Consider the following 14,051-nt stretch of genomic DNA (forward strand, 5'->3'; position numbering starts at 1 on the left):
ACCTTTCCCCTGCCACACGGGTGGTGGAGAGCCTTTTCACCGGGCACCGCTGCCAGCCGGGGACCCCTGGCCATGCTGCCTGCTGGCTCCCTGGCGCCTGGCAGCAGCAACACATGCGTGGCACAGATAAGGGCTTGCCAAACAGGATGCTGGGGGCATAGAAAACACCAGTTATCTTACTGCTGGTGTGGCAGGGAGTAAACAAGCGGCTCTGCCCACCCCGGGAATCCCCGGCAGAGCCTCTGCCCTGCCAGCAAGTTGGGGCACAGGATGGGTACGGGGTGATGGGGTACAGCTCCAGAGATGTGCTGCATCCAGGGGCAGCCCCGCAGGCAGCCCTTGCCCCAGGTGAGAGCAGAACCACCCAGCCTGCAGAGCTGCTCCTGGGAACTGTGACTGCTCTGCCTGCACCCTGCCTGGCTGCCCACAGCACCATGCATCCCTGGAGGGCTGGGACAGGCCACCGACCCGCCTTCCCTTGATGGCACCCCTCTTCCTGGCACAAGAGCGATACCTAGAGCTGTCACGGCAACTTGACGTGGAGGCATTAGCAGCCGATGGAGCAGGCCACCAGCACCACAGACATCACCAGTGGTCATTATGTATCTGGTTTAATGTAGGGATTTCAATCTTCTACTATCTCACAAAGCAAGCCCAGAGACAGATTCCTCTGTTTGTCACCTCCATCACCCTCTGCACACTATTGCCTTCTCCCCTCCCACCTGGCTCTTTGCAGCACGGGCTTTGTCCTCCCCTGCTCCCTGAACAGGGCCACCACAGCCCGCCCAGGGCCAGTGGATAAACATAATCAGCACCAAGAGCCAGATCTCCAGCCAGGGCCAGGCCTGGGCAGAGCAAACAATGTCCTCTCCTCCAGCCAGGAAATCCTGTGGAAACCACTCAGGCAGGCACCAAGCCCAGCTACGTTTTCCCTTGAGTCAGAAGCATCCTTAAGGACGTTCTTCTCCTTTTGGCAGGCTGGGGCTGAGCTTTCCTCTTCTCCTTCTCACCTCCCTGCTTCAGCGCAGCTGGCATTTTGATGCTTTCTCCCCCAGGATCTTGCTTACCTTTCTGCTCCAAGGAGCTACTGTGTCCTGCAACTTCCCAGTCTATTTAAATTGCTGAATTATTTTCTGCAGATAGGGCAGGTGCTGGCACAACATGCGTTTTAAAATCTTTTGTAGGTCTCAACCTACAAAAGGTAGATCTACAAACTGTTCTGCCCATGCTGTTGCAAACCATCAGGCTCTGCCCTTTGCAGTGTCCCCGGGGTACGTGACCCTGGGGACGGAGTAGCCCCGTCTGAATCGCTGCTGCTGTGGCCATTCAGCTCTTCAGGCACAGGGTCGGCAGCGCTTGCTGAAGTTGCCTCTCTCTAACAGTCCTGACTTTCGGGACAAGCCCCTGCAAGAAAAAAACAGAAGCTAAAATAATAAGGGGCAGGATGCTCCTAACCACCTGTTGTCACCTTTGAAATTAATTCCTCCTCCAACCTCTTGCAGCTCTGCTTTAAGAGCAAGATGGTTAGAAACACCAATTTAACTTCAGCCACGGGGCAGAGGGGTACAGGCTCTGTCACAGCTGAGCAGCAAACCCCAAAGGTCTTTTCTGCACTTTTCTGCTAGAAAATGGCAAGGCAACATAGGGAGCACTTTCCTACCTTCTTTTTATTTTTATTTTCCCTTAAAAGGAAAAGGACTGTTTTGTGAAAGGGCATTTCAACTGGCCTGAGAGGAGGCCAGGCAGGACCTTCTCCCTCCACCCATCCCTGCTGCCCTGCTGGGGAATCGGCTGTCCCAGCCCCACGCCGGGACCGTACCTGTCTCCTCAGGGGAGAACGGCATGCAGAGGGCAGCTCCCTGGTCTGCCCGGCTCCGACCGCAGCTGCCGACCCTCTGCCACCTCCGGCACTGTCACACCATCGTCACACGAAGGCTTCCCGGCACCCAGCAAGAGCTAGAAACCCGCTTTCGCTCCACGGGCGCTGATGTCCTTCGGCAGAGGCGTGGGGCCGGCAGCAGCGTCCGTCCCGAGGGACGCCGGCGCGGGCAGTGAGCGGAGTTGTGCCGGCTGCAGCGCCCGCACCCTCTGCTGCGGGGGTGCCATGAGGGTCCTGTGGGGGTGCTGGGGGCCGCTGCGGTGTGTCTGCTGGCTGATGGGCCATTGCTCTCCACGATGAGCCGGAGGAGCCCTGCCCCAGGGAAGTCCATGATGACCACTCCCCAGCGCACGGGCTGACCCCCCCGGCGCCGCAGGTGCTGGTAGCAGCGGGGGTTCACGAAGCGGGCCACCTCCTCGGGGCAGGTGAAGAGCCCGTTGCCGGAGCAGAAGGTGAGGTGCATGGTGGCGGGGTCCCCGCCGGCCGCCCTCTCCAGGTGCCTCCGCGCCCGAGCCCACTTGCGCTTCAGTGAGAGGACGTTCCAGGCGTCGCTGATGCTCAGCTGCTCGTAGGGGATGCCCAGCACCTCCCGCGCCAGCGCCTCCAGCACCACGATCTTTCCCCGCACCTGGCCCAGCGTCGGCACCTCCTCCCGGCACCACACGTGGCCCCGTCCTTCCTCCAGCAGGCAGCGGTGCAGCCGGGCAGCGAAGCCCGGCCTGGAGAAGATGGGCAGCTCCTCCTTGATGCGCATGAGCACGGCCTCGCCAGGGTGGGCGTGGAGGAAGCGCAGGGTGCGGCGCAGGACCCCCCGCAGGCTGGCCCGCTGGAAGGTGCAGAGGTGGTAGACCTGGAGCTCGCCCCGCGCCAGCTTGCAGCGCACGTCCAGGAAGCGGATGCCGGCCGCCAGCTGGGCCTCCAGGCCCCAGCTCTGGCACCGCAGGCGCCGGCCGCCGAACAGGCTGAGGGAGTCGTGGGTGCCAGGGATGGAGAGGCGGGAGAGGGGCAAGGCATCGGGGAGCCCCGCCATCCAGTCAGGGCAGCAGGCCGCCGGCTGGGGCATGCAGTCGAAGGCTGCGCTGTGCCGGCACCGCGCCTCCATGCCAGCAGGAGACTGGGCACCCCGGCACCTGGCCGGCCCCACCGAGCCCTGCCGTGGAGGAGAAGCAGGCTGTGAGCAGCGGGCATGGCCCCTACGCATCCCGATCCCACCCCTCCCCACAGGTATAGAATCACGAAATCCTAGAATTACAGAATAGTTGGTATCGGAAGGGAGAAATACAGGTCATCTACTCCAACCCCCCTGCAATGAGCAAGAACATCTTCAACTAGATCAGGTTGTTCAGAGCGCCGTCCAACCTGGCCTGGAATGTTTCCAGGGATGGGGCATCTACCACCTCTCCAGACATCCTGTTCCAGCGTTTCACCACCCTCATTGTAGAAGATTTCTTCCTTATATCTAGTCTAAATCTACCCTCTTTTAGTTTAAAACCATTAGCCCTTGTCCTATTGCAACGGGCCCTGCTAAAAAGTCTGTCCCCATCTTTCCCGTAGACTCCCTTTAAGTACTGGAAGGCCACAGTAAGGTCTCCCTGGAGCCTTCCCATTAGCCCTTGTCCTATTGCAACGGGCCCTGCTAAAAAGTCTGTCCCCATCTTTCCTGTAGACTCCCTTTAAGTACTGGAAGGCCACAGTAAGGTCTCCCTGGAGCCTTCTCTTCTCCTTGCTGAACAACACCAACTCTCTCAGCCTGGGTTGAAGCTGAGAGGTGCTCACAGGAGGGGCGCTCCAGGTTGAGGCTGAGAGGTGCTCACAGGAGGGGCGCTCCAGCCTTCTGATCATTTTTGTGGTCCTCCTCTGGACCTGCTCCAACAGGTCCATGTCTTCACTGTGCAGAGGACTCCAGAACTGTCCCCACCATCCCGTGAAACCCTGTAGCATACCACACACCCCATACACGTTGCTGCCAACACTCCGCACTGTCACACCATACGGTTCCCTTCCCACTCTCAAGCACTTGTCCCGCTGCCCCCAAGCCCCAGCGCGTCCCAGCCTCCCCCTCCTGTACCCACCTGGGTTTGCCTTCAGCCACAGGGTACAGCCACTGGACGGGGCGCACAGCCACGGGTGCCGGCGGCACACTGGCAGGTGGAGCGGGATGCTGGCCATTAACCCTGTGACAGTCGTGACGCGCATCCTGCCTCGCACACGGCACGTGCACCGGGGATTCATCCTCAGCCCTCGGCCAAGGGAAACGCTCAGCAGACACGCCGGGCTGGAAAATCGCCTGGCTGGTCCCGAAAGCAGCCATTCAGGCCTCTGCACCTCCCTCTCCAGGAATCAGGACAAACGGGATCGGGGTGCCGCGGGGGCCCCTTGACACTACCCTTGGGAGTGGCTGCGCAGAGCCCCCGGGTGCCCATGACCCGCTCCAGAGCCATGCCCCAGTGGGCTTGGACCTCTCTGGCAATGGTTGCCATCATCCCCATCCCTGTCCAGGCAGGGATCTGAGCAGGGGGCCTGTACTTGCCAGCTGTTACGATTTGAGGAACTCACAACAATTTAGTGTTGTTTAGACAATTCTATCACCCGATGACACCGTCCCACCTAGGAAGGGGAATCAGGGGGAAAAAAACAAAACCCGAGGGTTGAAATATAAATATATTTACTAGACTAAGACTAAATAATTAACATTAATAATACTAAAGAACCAGTATTGATCCCAATACCATTATAAAAGATACATGGATTATACTCAGCCAATTCTATCAGCGGGAAGCTGTGCACTCCCAGCAGCGGATGGCGAACGTTGAGATCCCAATACCATTATAAAAGATCCATGGGTTATACTCAGCCAATTCTATCAGCAGGAAGCTGTGCACTCCCAGCAGCGGATGGCGAACGTTGGGCACTGTGAATGCTACGGCTTCGGGAGGAAGGGAAGGGCTCAGGGGTCCAGCACCAGGGCAAGAAGTTCTCAGGATCACAGCCCTAATAGAACATAGAGAGCTCAGCAAACCTTCTAATTTATATTGAATGTGACGTTCGTGGTATGAAATAATCCTGTAGGGCAACTTGGGTCAAATGCCTGGGTCTTGCTCCTCCTCATCCCCGCAACTGGCAAGGCTTGAAAATGCCGAGACCTTGAATGCCACATACCAGAGCTGCCTATCAAGTAAATATTTTCATTAATTCAGACACCAAAGTCTTCTAAAAGTGCTGTTTTCCCAGGCATTAGAAGAGAAATTAGTCCTTTTCATTAATTCTGACACCAAAGTCTTCTAAAAGTGCGGGTTTCCCAGGCATTAGAAGAGAAATTAGTTCTGCGTTGCTCAAACCGGGACACCAGCACATGCCAGGACCTGCTCAGCGAGGGTCCCCCGGAGAAGTGGGCTCCATCCCTTCGCTCCTCAGGCACCGGTGGCTGCCTCCCACCGGAGTCGCCCCGAGGGTGCTGCCGGTGGCCAGGGCTGCCGTCACCGGTGGGGTGCGAGCCCCACGGCTGTGGCAGGGCGCGGGGCTGGTGGCTCACCTCCTGCCCTGGGGACACAGCTCACCGGGCACAGGGGGGTTCGGGGAGGAGCCGCCCGGCAGGTCCCAGACCCCTCCCGGGACGCACCCTCCGCCCGGGCAGGGAGGGCACAGAGATCCTCCTTCTGCCGCGGGGACGCGGTGCGGAGGGACGGGATAGGGGCAGGCGGCCCTCCCTGCGCGGTGCGGGGAGCGGCGGAGAGGCGGAGGGGGGCTCCCCTGGGGGGACAAAGAGACCCTGCGGTCTGCCCGAGCAGCACCCCCCCAGCCCCTGAAAAAGGCCCGTGTCTCATCCCCCGCCGGGAAGAGGCCGGCTCTCCCGGCAGTGAACCCCGGGCAGGCGGAAGAGAGGCCGGGCCTTGGCGCGGCCGCTCCCGACCCGGGCCCGCCCGGCCGCCCCGGCTCCTGTGGGCATGGCGGCGACGGGCGGCGGCGGTGGCGGCGGCAGGGCCTGCTTCGTGCTGGGCGCCTCGGGGGCGACGGGTCGGGCGCTGCTGCGGGAGCTGCTGTCCCGGCGGCTCTTCGCCAGGGTGACGCTGGTCGGGCGGCGCCGGCTGAGCCTGGACGAGGAGACGGAGGCGGCCGTGGTGCGGCGGGGACCGGGGGGCGGCGGGGGGCGGCCGGGGAGCGGGGTGCTGACCCTCGGGTCTCCCCGCAGGAGCAGGCGGTGGTGGACTTCGAGCGGCTGAGCGAGCACGCCGCCGCCTTCCAGGGACACGACGTTGGCTTCTGCTGCCTGGGCACCACCAGGGCCAAGGCTGGAGCGGTGAGTGGGATCCCCCCCACACACACACACACCCCGGGTTCCCCGCCTGCCCTCTCCCCCCCGCCATGCCCACCCTTCTTCTCTGCCTTTACCTGCAGGATGGCTTTGTCCGCGTGGACCGGGATTATGTCGCGCAGGCGGCCGAGCTGGCACGGGCAGGGGGCTGCAAGCACTTCGTCCTGCAGTCCTCCCAAGGGGCAGACCATCAGAGTCGCTTCCTCTACCTCCGTGTGAAGGTGAGGGGGCAGCTGGGGTGGGCTCCTCCTGGGATGCTCGGGAAGGAAGCAGGAGTTGAGGTGTCAAGAGATGCAGATGGCTGTGAGGGTCCTCCTGGTGCTGGGGAGGGACAAAGGGGTGAGAGAAAGGGTCTGGCAGGACAACTGCTTCATCCAGAGCAGCACAGTACCCGTATGCAGCATCCATCTCCCTCTTCAAACCACCAGAAAGACCCACTAGGGTCTCTAGCCCAGTCCCAGCACCCCACAGCTATGTGGGGAGGCTCAGGGCTGTGTCCAGGTGAGATGTGAACTGTCGAGGGGTAGAGAACCCACAGGCTCCCCGGGTGGGACCATACCCATCATGAACTCGATGATCTTTGAGGTCCCTTCCAACCCTAACCATTGATTCTATGATTCTATGCTGCAGCCCCCAACATCTGCTGGACTCACTGCAGTCTCCCAGTGCTGGACACTGTGTCCAGGTGGGGTCTGAGGAGCATGCAGTTGCAGTTGGCGTGATGGTTGCAAGGGTGCGCTGCTGACTAAGCGGTCAGTGTGTCCACCCTGGACACTCGCCCCACGCTTCCTTTCCCTGGAGAGCTGCTCGCTGCCCAGGCGGTGCCCGGCTTGTCACTGTTGGCGTTAGTGCCACCCTGCCCACGGCTCAGCAGCTCTCTCCTGCGGATTCACGGCGCGGCAGGGACGGTGCTTGCAGTCACCCTTGTCTTCTTTCATTCCGCCCCACTGCTCTGATAGGGAGAAGTGGAGAACCTGGTCCAGGCTGTTGGGTTTGACCGCTGTACCATTCTCCGGCCAGCGTGAGTAGCGGTGGAGGATGGAGGGCACAGGACTCGGGTGGTGGGTTGCCAGGGCAGCAGGCTGGAAGATGGAGAGAGAGAGAGAAAGGATGCATAAGGGGAGGGCTGGGGAGGGAAGTTGGAGAAAGCCACCAGCTGCAGATGCAGCTCCTGGATGAGCACACTGCTTCCCAATGCTGCAGGGAGGAAGCACAGCAGTTGCCCACGGCCCATCCCACGTGCCACGCGCCGGGATTATGTCGCGCAGGCGGCCGAGCTGGCACGGGCAGGGGGCTGCAAGCACTTCGTCCTGCAGTCCTCCCAAGGGGCAGACCATCAGAGTCGCTTCCTCTACCTCCGTGTGAAGGTGAGGGGGCAGCTGGGGTGGGCTCCTCCTGGGATGCTCGGGAAGGAAGCAGGAGTTGAGGTGTCAAGAGATGCAGATGGCTGTGAGGGTCCTCCTGGTGCTGGGGAGGGACAAAGGGGTGAGAGAAAGGGTCTGGCAGGACAACTGCTTCATCCAGAGCAGCACAGTACCCGTATGCAGCATCCATCTCCCTCTTCAAACCACCAGAAAGACCCACTAGGGTCTCTAGCCCAGTCCCAGCACCCCACAGCTATGTGGGGAGGCTCAGGGCTGTGTCCAGGTGAGATGTGAACTGTCGAGGGGTAGAGAACCCACAGGCTCCCCGGGTGGGACCATACCCATCATGAACTCGATGATCTTTGAGGTCCCTTCCAACCCTAACCATTGATTCTATGATTCTATGCTGCAGCCCCCAACATCTGCTGGACTCACTGCAGTCTCCCAGTGCTGGACACTGTGTCCAGGTGGGGTCTGAGGAGCATGCAGTTGCAGTTGGCGTGATGGTTGCAAGGGTGCGCTGCTGACTAAGCGGTCAGCGTGTCCACCCTGGACACTCGCCCCACGCTTCCTTTCCCTGGAGAGCTGCTCGCTGCCCAGGCGGTGCCCGGCTTGTCACTGTTGGCGTTAGTGCCACCCTGCCCACGGCTCAGCAGCTCTCTCCTGCGGATTCACGGCGCGGCAGGGACGGTGCTTGCAGTCACCCTTGTCTTCTTTCATTCCGCCCCACTGCTCTGATAGGGAGAAGTGGAGAACCTGGTCCAGGCTGTTGGGTTTGACCGCTGTACCATTCTCCGGCCAGCGTGAGTAGCGGTGGAGGATGGAGGGCACAGGACTCGGGTGGTGGGTTGCCAGGGCAGCAGGCTGGAAGATGGAGAGAGAGAGAGAAAGGATGCATAAGGGGAGGGCTGGGGAGGGAAGTTGGAGAAAGCCACCAGCTGCAGATGCAGCTCCTGGATGAGCACACTGCTTCCCAATGCTGCAGGGAGGAAGCACAGCAGTTGCCCACGGCCCATCCCACGTGCCACGCGAGGAGAAGAGGCTTGGGTGGGAAGCAGAGGTTGGGGGACGTGTCAAAGCTTATCTCAGACAGAGAAGAGACACAGCTTGACCTTTTGCAAGGGGAATACTCACCTGTATCCTCCCAGCTCTTGCTGCCCGGCAGAACTGGCATCCTGGATTTGGCAACAGTGCTGGGAAAGTAGATTAGCATCCCAAGGCTCAGCTCAGTCACGTTTTCTGGACCCTGCCAAAGCCCCACAGCCGCCATGTAGGGTTTAGCAAGCTGGGCTGGGTCCTTGGCCCAGTTGGAGAACCCAGTCCCTAGCTTTTCCCCGGGGATGGTTTCAACCTGACACACCTTACCTCCTCCCTCTGCAGGGTGCTGCTGTGCAAGCGCCAGGAGTCTCGCCCGCTGGAGTGGATGGCCCAGCAGTTTCTGGGTGTTGTGGCTTGTTTCTTCCCCACCGCTTACTCGGTGCCTGTGGAAACGGTGGCCAGGGCTATGGTGGCCAGTGTGCTGCAGCCGGGCAAGGGGAAGGTGGAGGTGCTGGAGAACGTGGCCATCCACGCGCTGGGAAAGGCAGCGCCACTGCAGGGCACGTAGAGCAAAAGGGAAGGGCAGGAAAGAGCTTGATTCACCATGCAGGTGCTCTTCAGGGGGGAGGATGAATGCACCTGTGGGAGAGGAGTGGGATGCTTGCATGGGTAATGTGGAGGTAGAGGTGCACTTTGCATGGCAGCTGGTTCTAGCAAGCAATCAAAAATGAGGTGCTGGCTGGTGGGTGAGGAGAAACAATGTGCTGTGCTGCCCGAATCCAGCACACAAATTCGGGTAAAAGTGGTTAATCCAGGCAATTTCTTGAATTCATGTCTTAAATAAATCCTATGACTGGTCTGTTTGTGCTAACTACATGTTAAAATTGTGTTTGTCTCCTGCCTGTTGCCAGCCCAACCGCAGCTGTTCACAGATTGTAACTTTTGGTGACACTTGAAGGAATGCAGGGGGCAGAGATGGCACCCAGCTGCCAGCGCTGCGGCTGCACCCCACAGAGCACATGGTGGCACCAGTGCCACTTGGATATCAGAGTTCCTGGAAGCTCAGCAGCAGTTGCTGAAGTTCCTGGGGCACTGGCTCTGCCCGCACTAGGTCTCTGCCTGTGCCTTCTCCTCACTGATCTTCTCTGGGATCAGAGGGGCTGCTATGGTTCGCAGCCAGGCTGTCACTTGAGTACCTATAGCTGCATAAACACCATGCAAATATGTGCAGTGACTTGAAAACTCCTGTCACCGCTGGTTCCTCCAGGCTTTCCTTCCAGACACAAGTGAACTGGGGTTTCAGCCCAGTTTCAAGGGTGCTCTGCATGTGCTGGAGGTGAGGCCAGCCCCGTGCACATCTCGGGGTGGGGTTGCCCTTACCCTGTGCTGCCCCAGTGCTGGAAGGGGAGCAGGTCCCTGCTGCAGGCACAGAGCAGGCTCGAGGAGCAGTGCCGTGTCCCAGCTATGGCCCTGGCCGTTCTCAGGCCTTCTCCTTGGGGTCGAGGAACTTGGCGGCTCAGCAGCTGGGATGCAGGACTTACGTGACTCCCGAATTCCCAGCTGGCCAGAGTCCCAGTGCTCTGGGTAATGCTGCTTTCCAGGGTTTTCTCCTCTTCGACCTCATCCGTGGCTCCTGTGTCGTTGACTTGGATGCAGCAAGTGGGGGGAGCTGGGATCCCCTATCTCCTTCCTCCTACACGAGTCTTTTAATAATTGGGCTGGGGCTCAGAAGCTCAGCGGAGGCAGTGGGGTGGTGTAATCCCACACTCTGTGTTACCCGAGTGGTTCCTGAACCATGCACAGAGAGCTTAGTTCAAAGGGAACAAATGAGGAGCCACAGAGCCATAATTACTGATCAGACTGTCCTGGTGAGAGCAAAAGCGGTAACTTTAAAGTAATATTTTATGTCAAAAAGGAAATAAGAGGTAGGCTGGCCTTAAAAAAGGTGATGTGCTTATACAAGGGAGTGGAAACGAACACCTGAAGTGGCAAGACCTTAAAAGAAGTGGAAATTGCACACAGATGAGAGAGTGAAAAAAGCATACAAGCTCTGGAAAGTTGCAGGTGAAAGGCAGGCCACAGAAGATTTGAGGAAAACATCTTAAAGGCATAAAAATTAGTCATGGCAATGTGAGAAGCAGAAAGCTCTCCAGAGAGTTGTGGGGACGGGACATGATTAGGCTCTATGAGAAGAAAAGAGCCGTCATGGAAAAGCTTGGTGAGTTACTTGTGTTGGCCTTTGCTGTGAAGGAGCTCACACTAGGTTCATTCCTTAGGGGACACACATTTGCATGACTGTCCCAAGGCACTGGGGAAAAAAAAAAAAAAAAAGAGAAAGATTCTGTAAGCCTATTTTTAGAATACATGGTTAAAAATCTGCCAGAAGGAGTGCTCAGATGAACTGCCAAATGCTCACCTGGGTGACAATTACAGTGATCCCTCTACCAAGAAGCCAATGTCGTTAAATATGATGCTAATTTTTAAAACGTTCTGGTGGGAACCAGGAAACTGCAAAGCAGCGGGGCTGCCTTCTATAAAAGGCAAGTTGTTAGAAAGGATAATAAAGTCTTGAAATAACGGAGCCAGGATAAATCTGGTGTAATGGGAGATTCCACGTGGCTTTTGAGGGGGCAGTTGCAAGGCACAAACCTAGAGTGCTCTTGAAGGAAACTAGCCATTGTGTACACAAGACAATCTGGCCCTTCGAGCAGACTTGGATCTCCAAAAAAGCTCTCCCAGAAGGGCTCTTAAAGAAATTAAGCTGTCGTGGGAAGAAAAGGAAGGTCTGGGTAGTTTCTTATTGGAAATATTTTCTTTGCACTCTAAAGCCTTGAAATGCTCAAACCAAACATTTCTTACTGGACAAAGGTCTGCGGAAAATACAAGCTATTTCTGTGTAACCCTTGTTTCTGCTCAATGGTATACAGTTTCTTTTTCGGTGTTTCACATAAGTCTCTGCTAAAATGCCCAACTGCAATCCCAGTGCATGGACTGGCTTCCTTACGACTCTCTCACGTGAAGCTTCATCGCTCATTTTGGACCTCAATTTCCCCGACTTGCTCCGTGCCTTCATTAAACTCCCACTCCTGGGACTGTGGAGTTCTACAATCTTTTGATTGTAGAGCATCGGTCGCTGAACTATGGCAGAGCCACAGGACCAAGGGAGTTACCTGCCCAGGACTGATAGAGGTAAAGCAGGTAAAAGTCTTTAGGGGACAGAACCAGCCCCTCCACGGGGTCTCAGAGGGCAAGGCTCCAGGCGGCAGGAGCTGTGCAGAGCTGGGTGCCTGGAGAGGCTGGCTGTTTTCCAGGGGCACCAGCCTGGAAGGAGAGCACGTACGGCGTGCTCGGTGGCTGCTGGACAGCATTCGCACAAACCGCCTGATCCCACAGATCCGACTCCCCTGGGATCTCCAACGCTGACTTTATTACTGAAGATTAATGAGAAAAAAATAGCTGCATTCCCAATGGCTGGGCAGCCGAGTCGGAGGCTGCGGGGGTTTCCCATGTGGTCCCATGGCCCCGCTGCCCTTCCCAGCCCCGCGGCTGGGAGAACCACCGGCACTGCTCTCCCACCCCTCGCTGCCCTCTGCTCCCCTCCGGGTCAGGGGATGCCCAGCCAGCTGGCAAAGCACCCTGCAAACAGCACCTCGGCTTCAAAGGGGCCTTTCAAAGCACCCACCCAGCTGGCAGGCACCCACCTGGCACTGGGGATACCCTGCTGGCAAAGGAATGGCCCTGACACACTCACTAGCCCCATGGGCAGCCAGCATAACCCAACAGCCCAGCCAACCCTGCAAGGCTGCTGTGTCTCCAAGAATTTTTTTTTTTTGGGGGGGGGGGGGTGAATCTGCCTTGTAAAAGAAATTGTTCTCCAAGAGACCATGCAGATTTCTGTGCTTGCAGGACAGCTTAGTCCCTTGCCTTGCAGGGGGGGTGTGCAATGGGTTCCCAGGGATGCTCTGGGGACAGTGCTCCAGTGTCCCTTGGCGGGGGACCCTCATCCCTTCCTGTCCTCCAGTTTTTGCTCAAGAATTTTTTTTTTGTGGGGGGGGGGGGAGCAGAAGGGGGCTGCACCCCTGTTCCAGGGAGATGGGGCAATTGGGCTACCCCCAAACTGGTGTGAGGCACCTTCATGATAATAACAGAAGCCCCTCCCAACTCCTCTGTGAAAAGGGCAAAGCGATAGCAGCTCACAAGGGAGTAAAGTACCTCCATCCTCTGTGGCTGCTGCTCTTTCCTTCCCCAGGCTGGTGGGCACATCGGTGCTGGGCAGCAGGAAGGGGCAGTCCCCCATCCGGCAGGTCTGGTACCCCTGCTTGGGTGCATCTGAGGGTCTGTGATCAGCACAAACCTAGGGAAATTTTAGGATGTACTTTTCACATTCCATTTCCATTACAACCCCCCAAAAAGCTAACCCAAGCTCTCCAGGGAGAAATGGTTTCTAGCAGACTTTTAGCTTTCACTTACTGCACTCACACGCTGAAATTCAGATGTTTGCTGCATAGTCCTAGAAGAGCAGGAGACAGGATTACCAGTGCAGGTCCAAAGTCCATCCAGAAGCCAGAGACAGGCACACTTCTGACACCACTCAGAGAGGGAAGGGAACCCAGTGCTGAGCCTAAATGCAGCCCCAGTCTGAGGGGGCAGGTGGGGCTGGTCAGGGCAATTAAGGCCATTAGTGCCCTTGGAGTCTGGACAGCCAGGTTGTCAGCAAGGTCTGCTCCCAGCTCCGAGCTGTAGGTGTTAAGCAAAGCACTTAAAAGCACATACTTGGTCACCCAAGCAGCTCAGGACAAGGACAAGCATGTGGTAGATTTTAAGAGTGAACCCAGAGCCCACACCCCGCGCAGGATGCCCAGGGGCTGCCCTGGCTGGGATGGAGCAGGAGGTGAAGGCAGAGCAGAGCCTCACACCCTCTGTGAGCCTGTGCCAGAGAGGCTGTTATTGCACAGACACCACTGTGGGCTGGAAAAGACCTGTGTTGCTGTAAGTCCTACTATACAGATTGAGAAAATGTTGGTGCTGATGCCCCGAGAGCTGCCCTGTGTGTCTTTGAGGGCTTTCCCCTTGTGCTGGCTCTAGTCTGGCCATACAGACCCGGGTGACGAGCTGTGCCACAAGGTGACACTGCCAAGGATGGACTGGCACATCCCAGCTGGAAGCCAAGAGGGAAACATCTGGGATGGCTGCAGTTACCCTCTCCGCTCCAAGCACCGCTAAAGAGTGTTAGGGGTGACTCCTCCTCCTGGGGGGCTGTGGGGAGTCAGGACTTTGGCTACAGGGCCCCTCAGAGCCAGGCTGGTCCCCATCTTTGCCATGATTTGCCTCTCAGCAGGCAGCATCGCTCTGGGGTTGCACTGACACTGTGCCTGGCTGAGGCCAGGAGGAACTCATGCCACAGATGTCATGACCATAGGCAGGCACTGGCTCCGTGATTGAGAGTTTTAGTGGAGTA

General features: G+C 57.9%; 2 protein-coding genes across 3 annotated transcripts; one reads left to right on the forward strand and one right to left on the reverse strand.

The window, feature by feature from the left end:
* Nucleotides 1–624: 624 nt before the first annotated feature.
* LOC106888979 (1-phosphatidylinositol phosphodiesterase-like) lies at nucleotides 625–5,667 on the reverse strand. Its single transcript, XM_014943610.1, has 5 exons — nucleotides 5,412–5,667; nucleotides 4,704–4,870; nucleotides 3,952–4,486; nucleotides 1,820–3,029; nucleotides 625–1,404 (listed from the first exon to the last, which is right to left on the reverse strand). Exon 4 carries the CDS (start codon nucleotides 2,979–2,981, stop codon nucleotides 1,914–1,916), a length of 1,068 nt encoding a protein of 355 aa, XP_014799096.1. The 5' UTR covers nucleotides 2,982–3,029; nucleotides 3,952–4,486; nucleotides 4,704–4,870; nucleotides 5,412–5,667; the 3' UTR covers nucleotides 625–1,404; nucleotides 1,820–1,913.
* On the forward strand, nucleotides 5,582–9,464 carry HTATIP2 (HIV-1 Tat interactive protein 2). Of its 2 annotated transcripts, none has more exons than XM_014943612.1 (5): nucleotides 5,582–5,997; nucleotides 6,069–6,176; nucleotides 6,275–6,412; nucleotides 7,151–7,212; nucleotides 8,936–9,464. In XM_014943612.1, the coding sequence occupies exons 1-5, from the start codon at nucleotides 5,824–5,826 to the stop codon at nucleotides 9,159–9,161; spliced, it is 708 nt and encodes a 235-aa protein (XP_014799098.1). In that variant the 5' UTR covers nucleotides 5,582–5,823; the 3' UTR covers nucleotides 9,162–9,464. The 2 variants fall into 2 exon arrangements, with proteins under 2 accessions (XP_014799098.1, XP_014799097.1); XM_014943611.1 differs by lacking the exon at nucleotides 7,151–7,212 and adding an exon at nucleotides 8,297–8,358 and having other exon boundaries at nucleotides 5,622–5,997.
* Nucleotides 9,465–14,051: the final 4,587 nt, after the last annotated feature.

This window comes from Calidris pugnax, unplaced genomic scaffold, assembly GCF_001431845.1.
Source record: "Calidris pugnax isolate Ruff unplaced genomic scaffold, ASM143184v1 scaffold63, whole genome shotgun sequence".
In the NCBI taxonomy this organism is placed as follows: domain Eukaryota; kingdom Metazoa; phylum Chordata; class Aves; order Charadriiformes; family Scolopacidae; genus Calidris; species Calidris pugnax.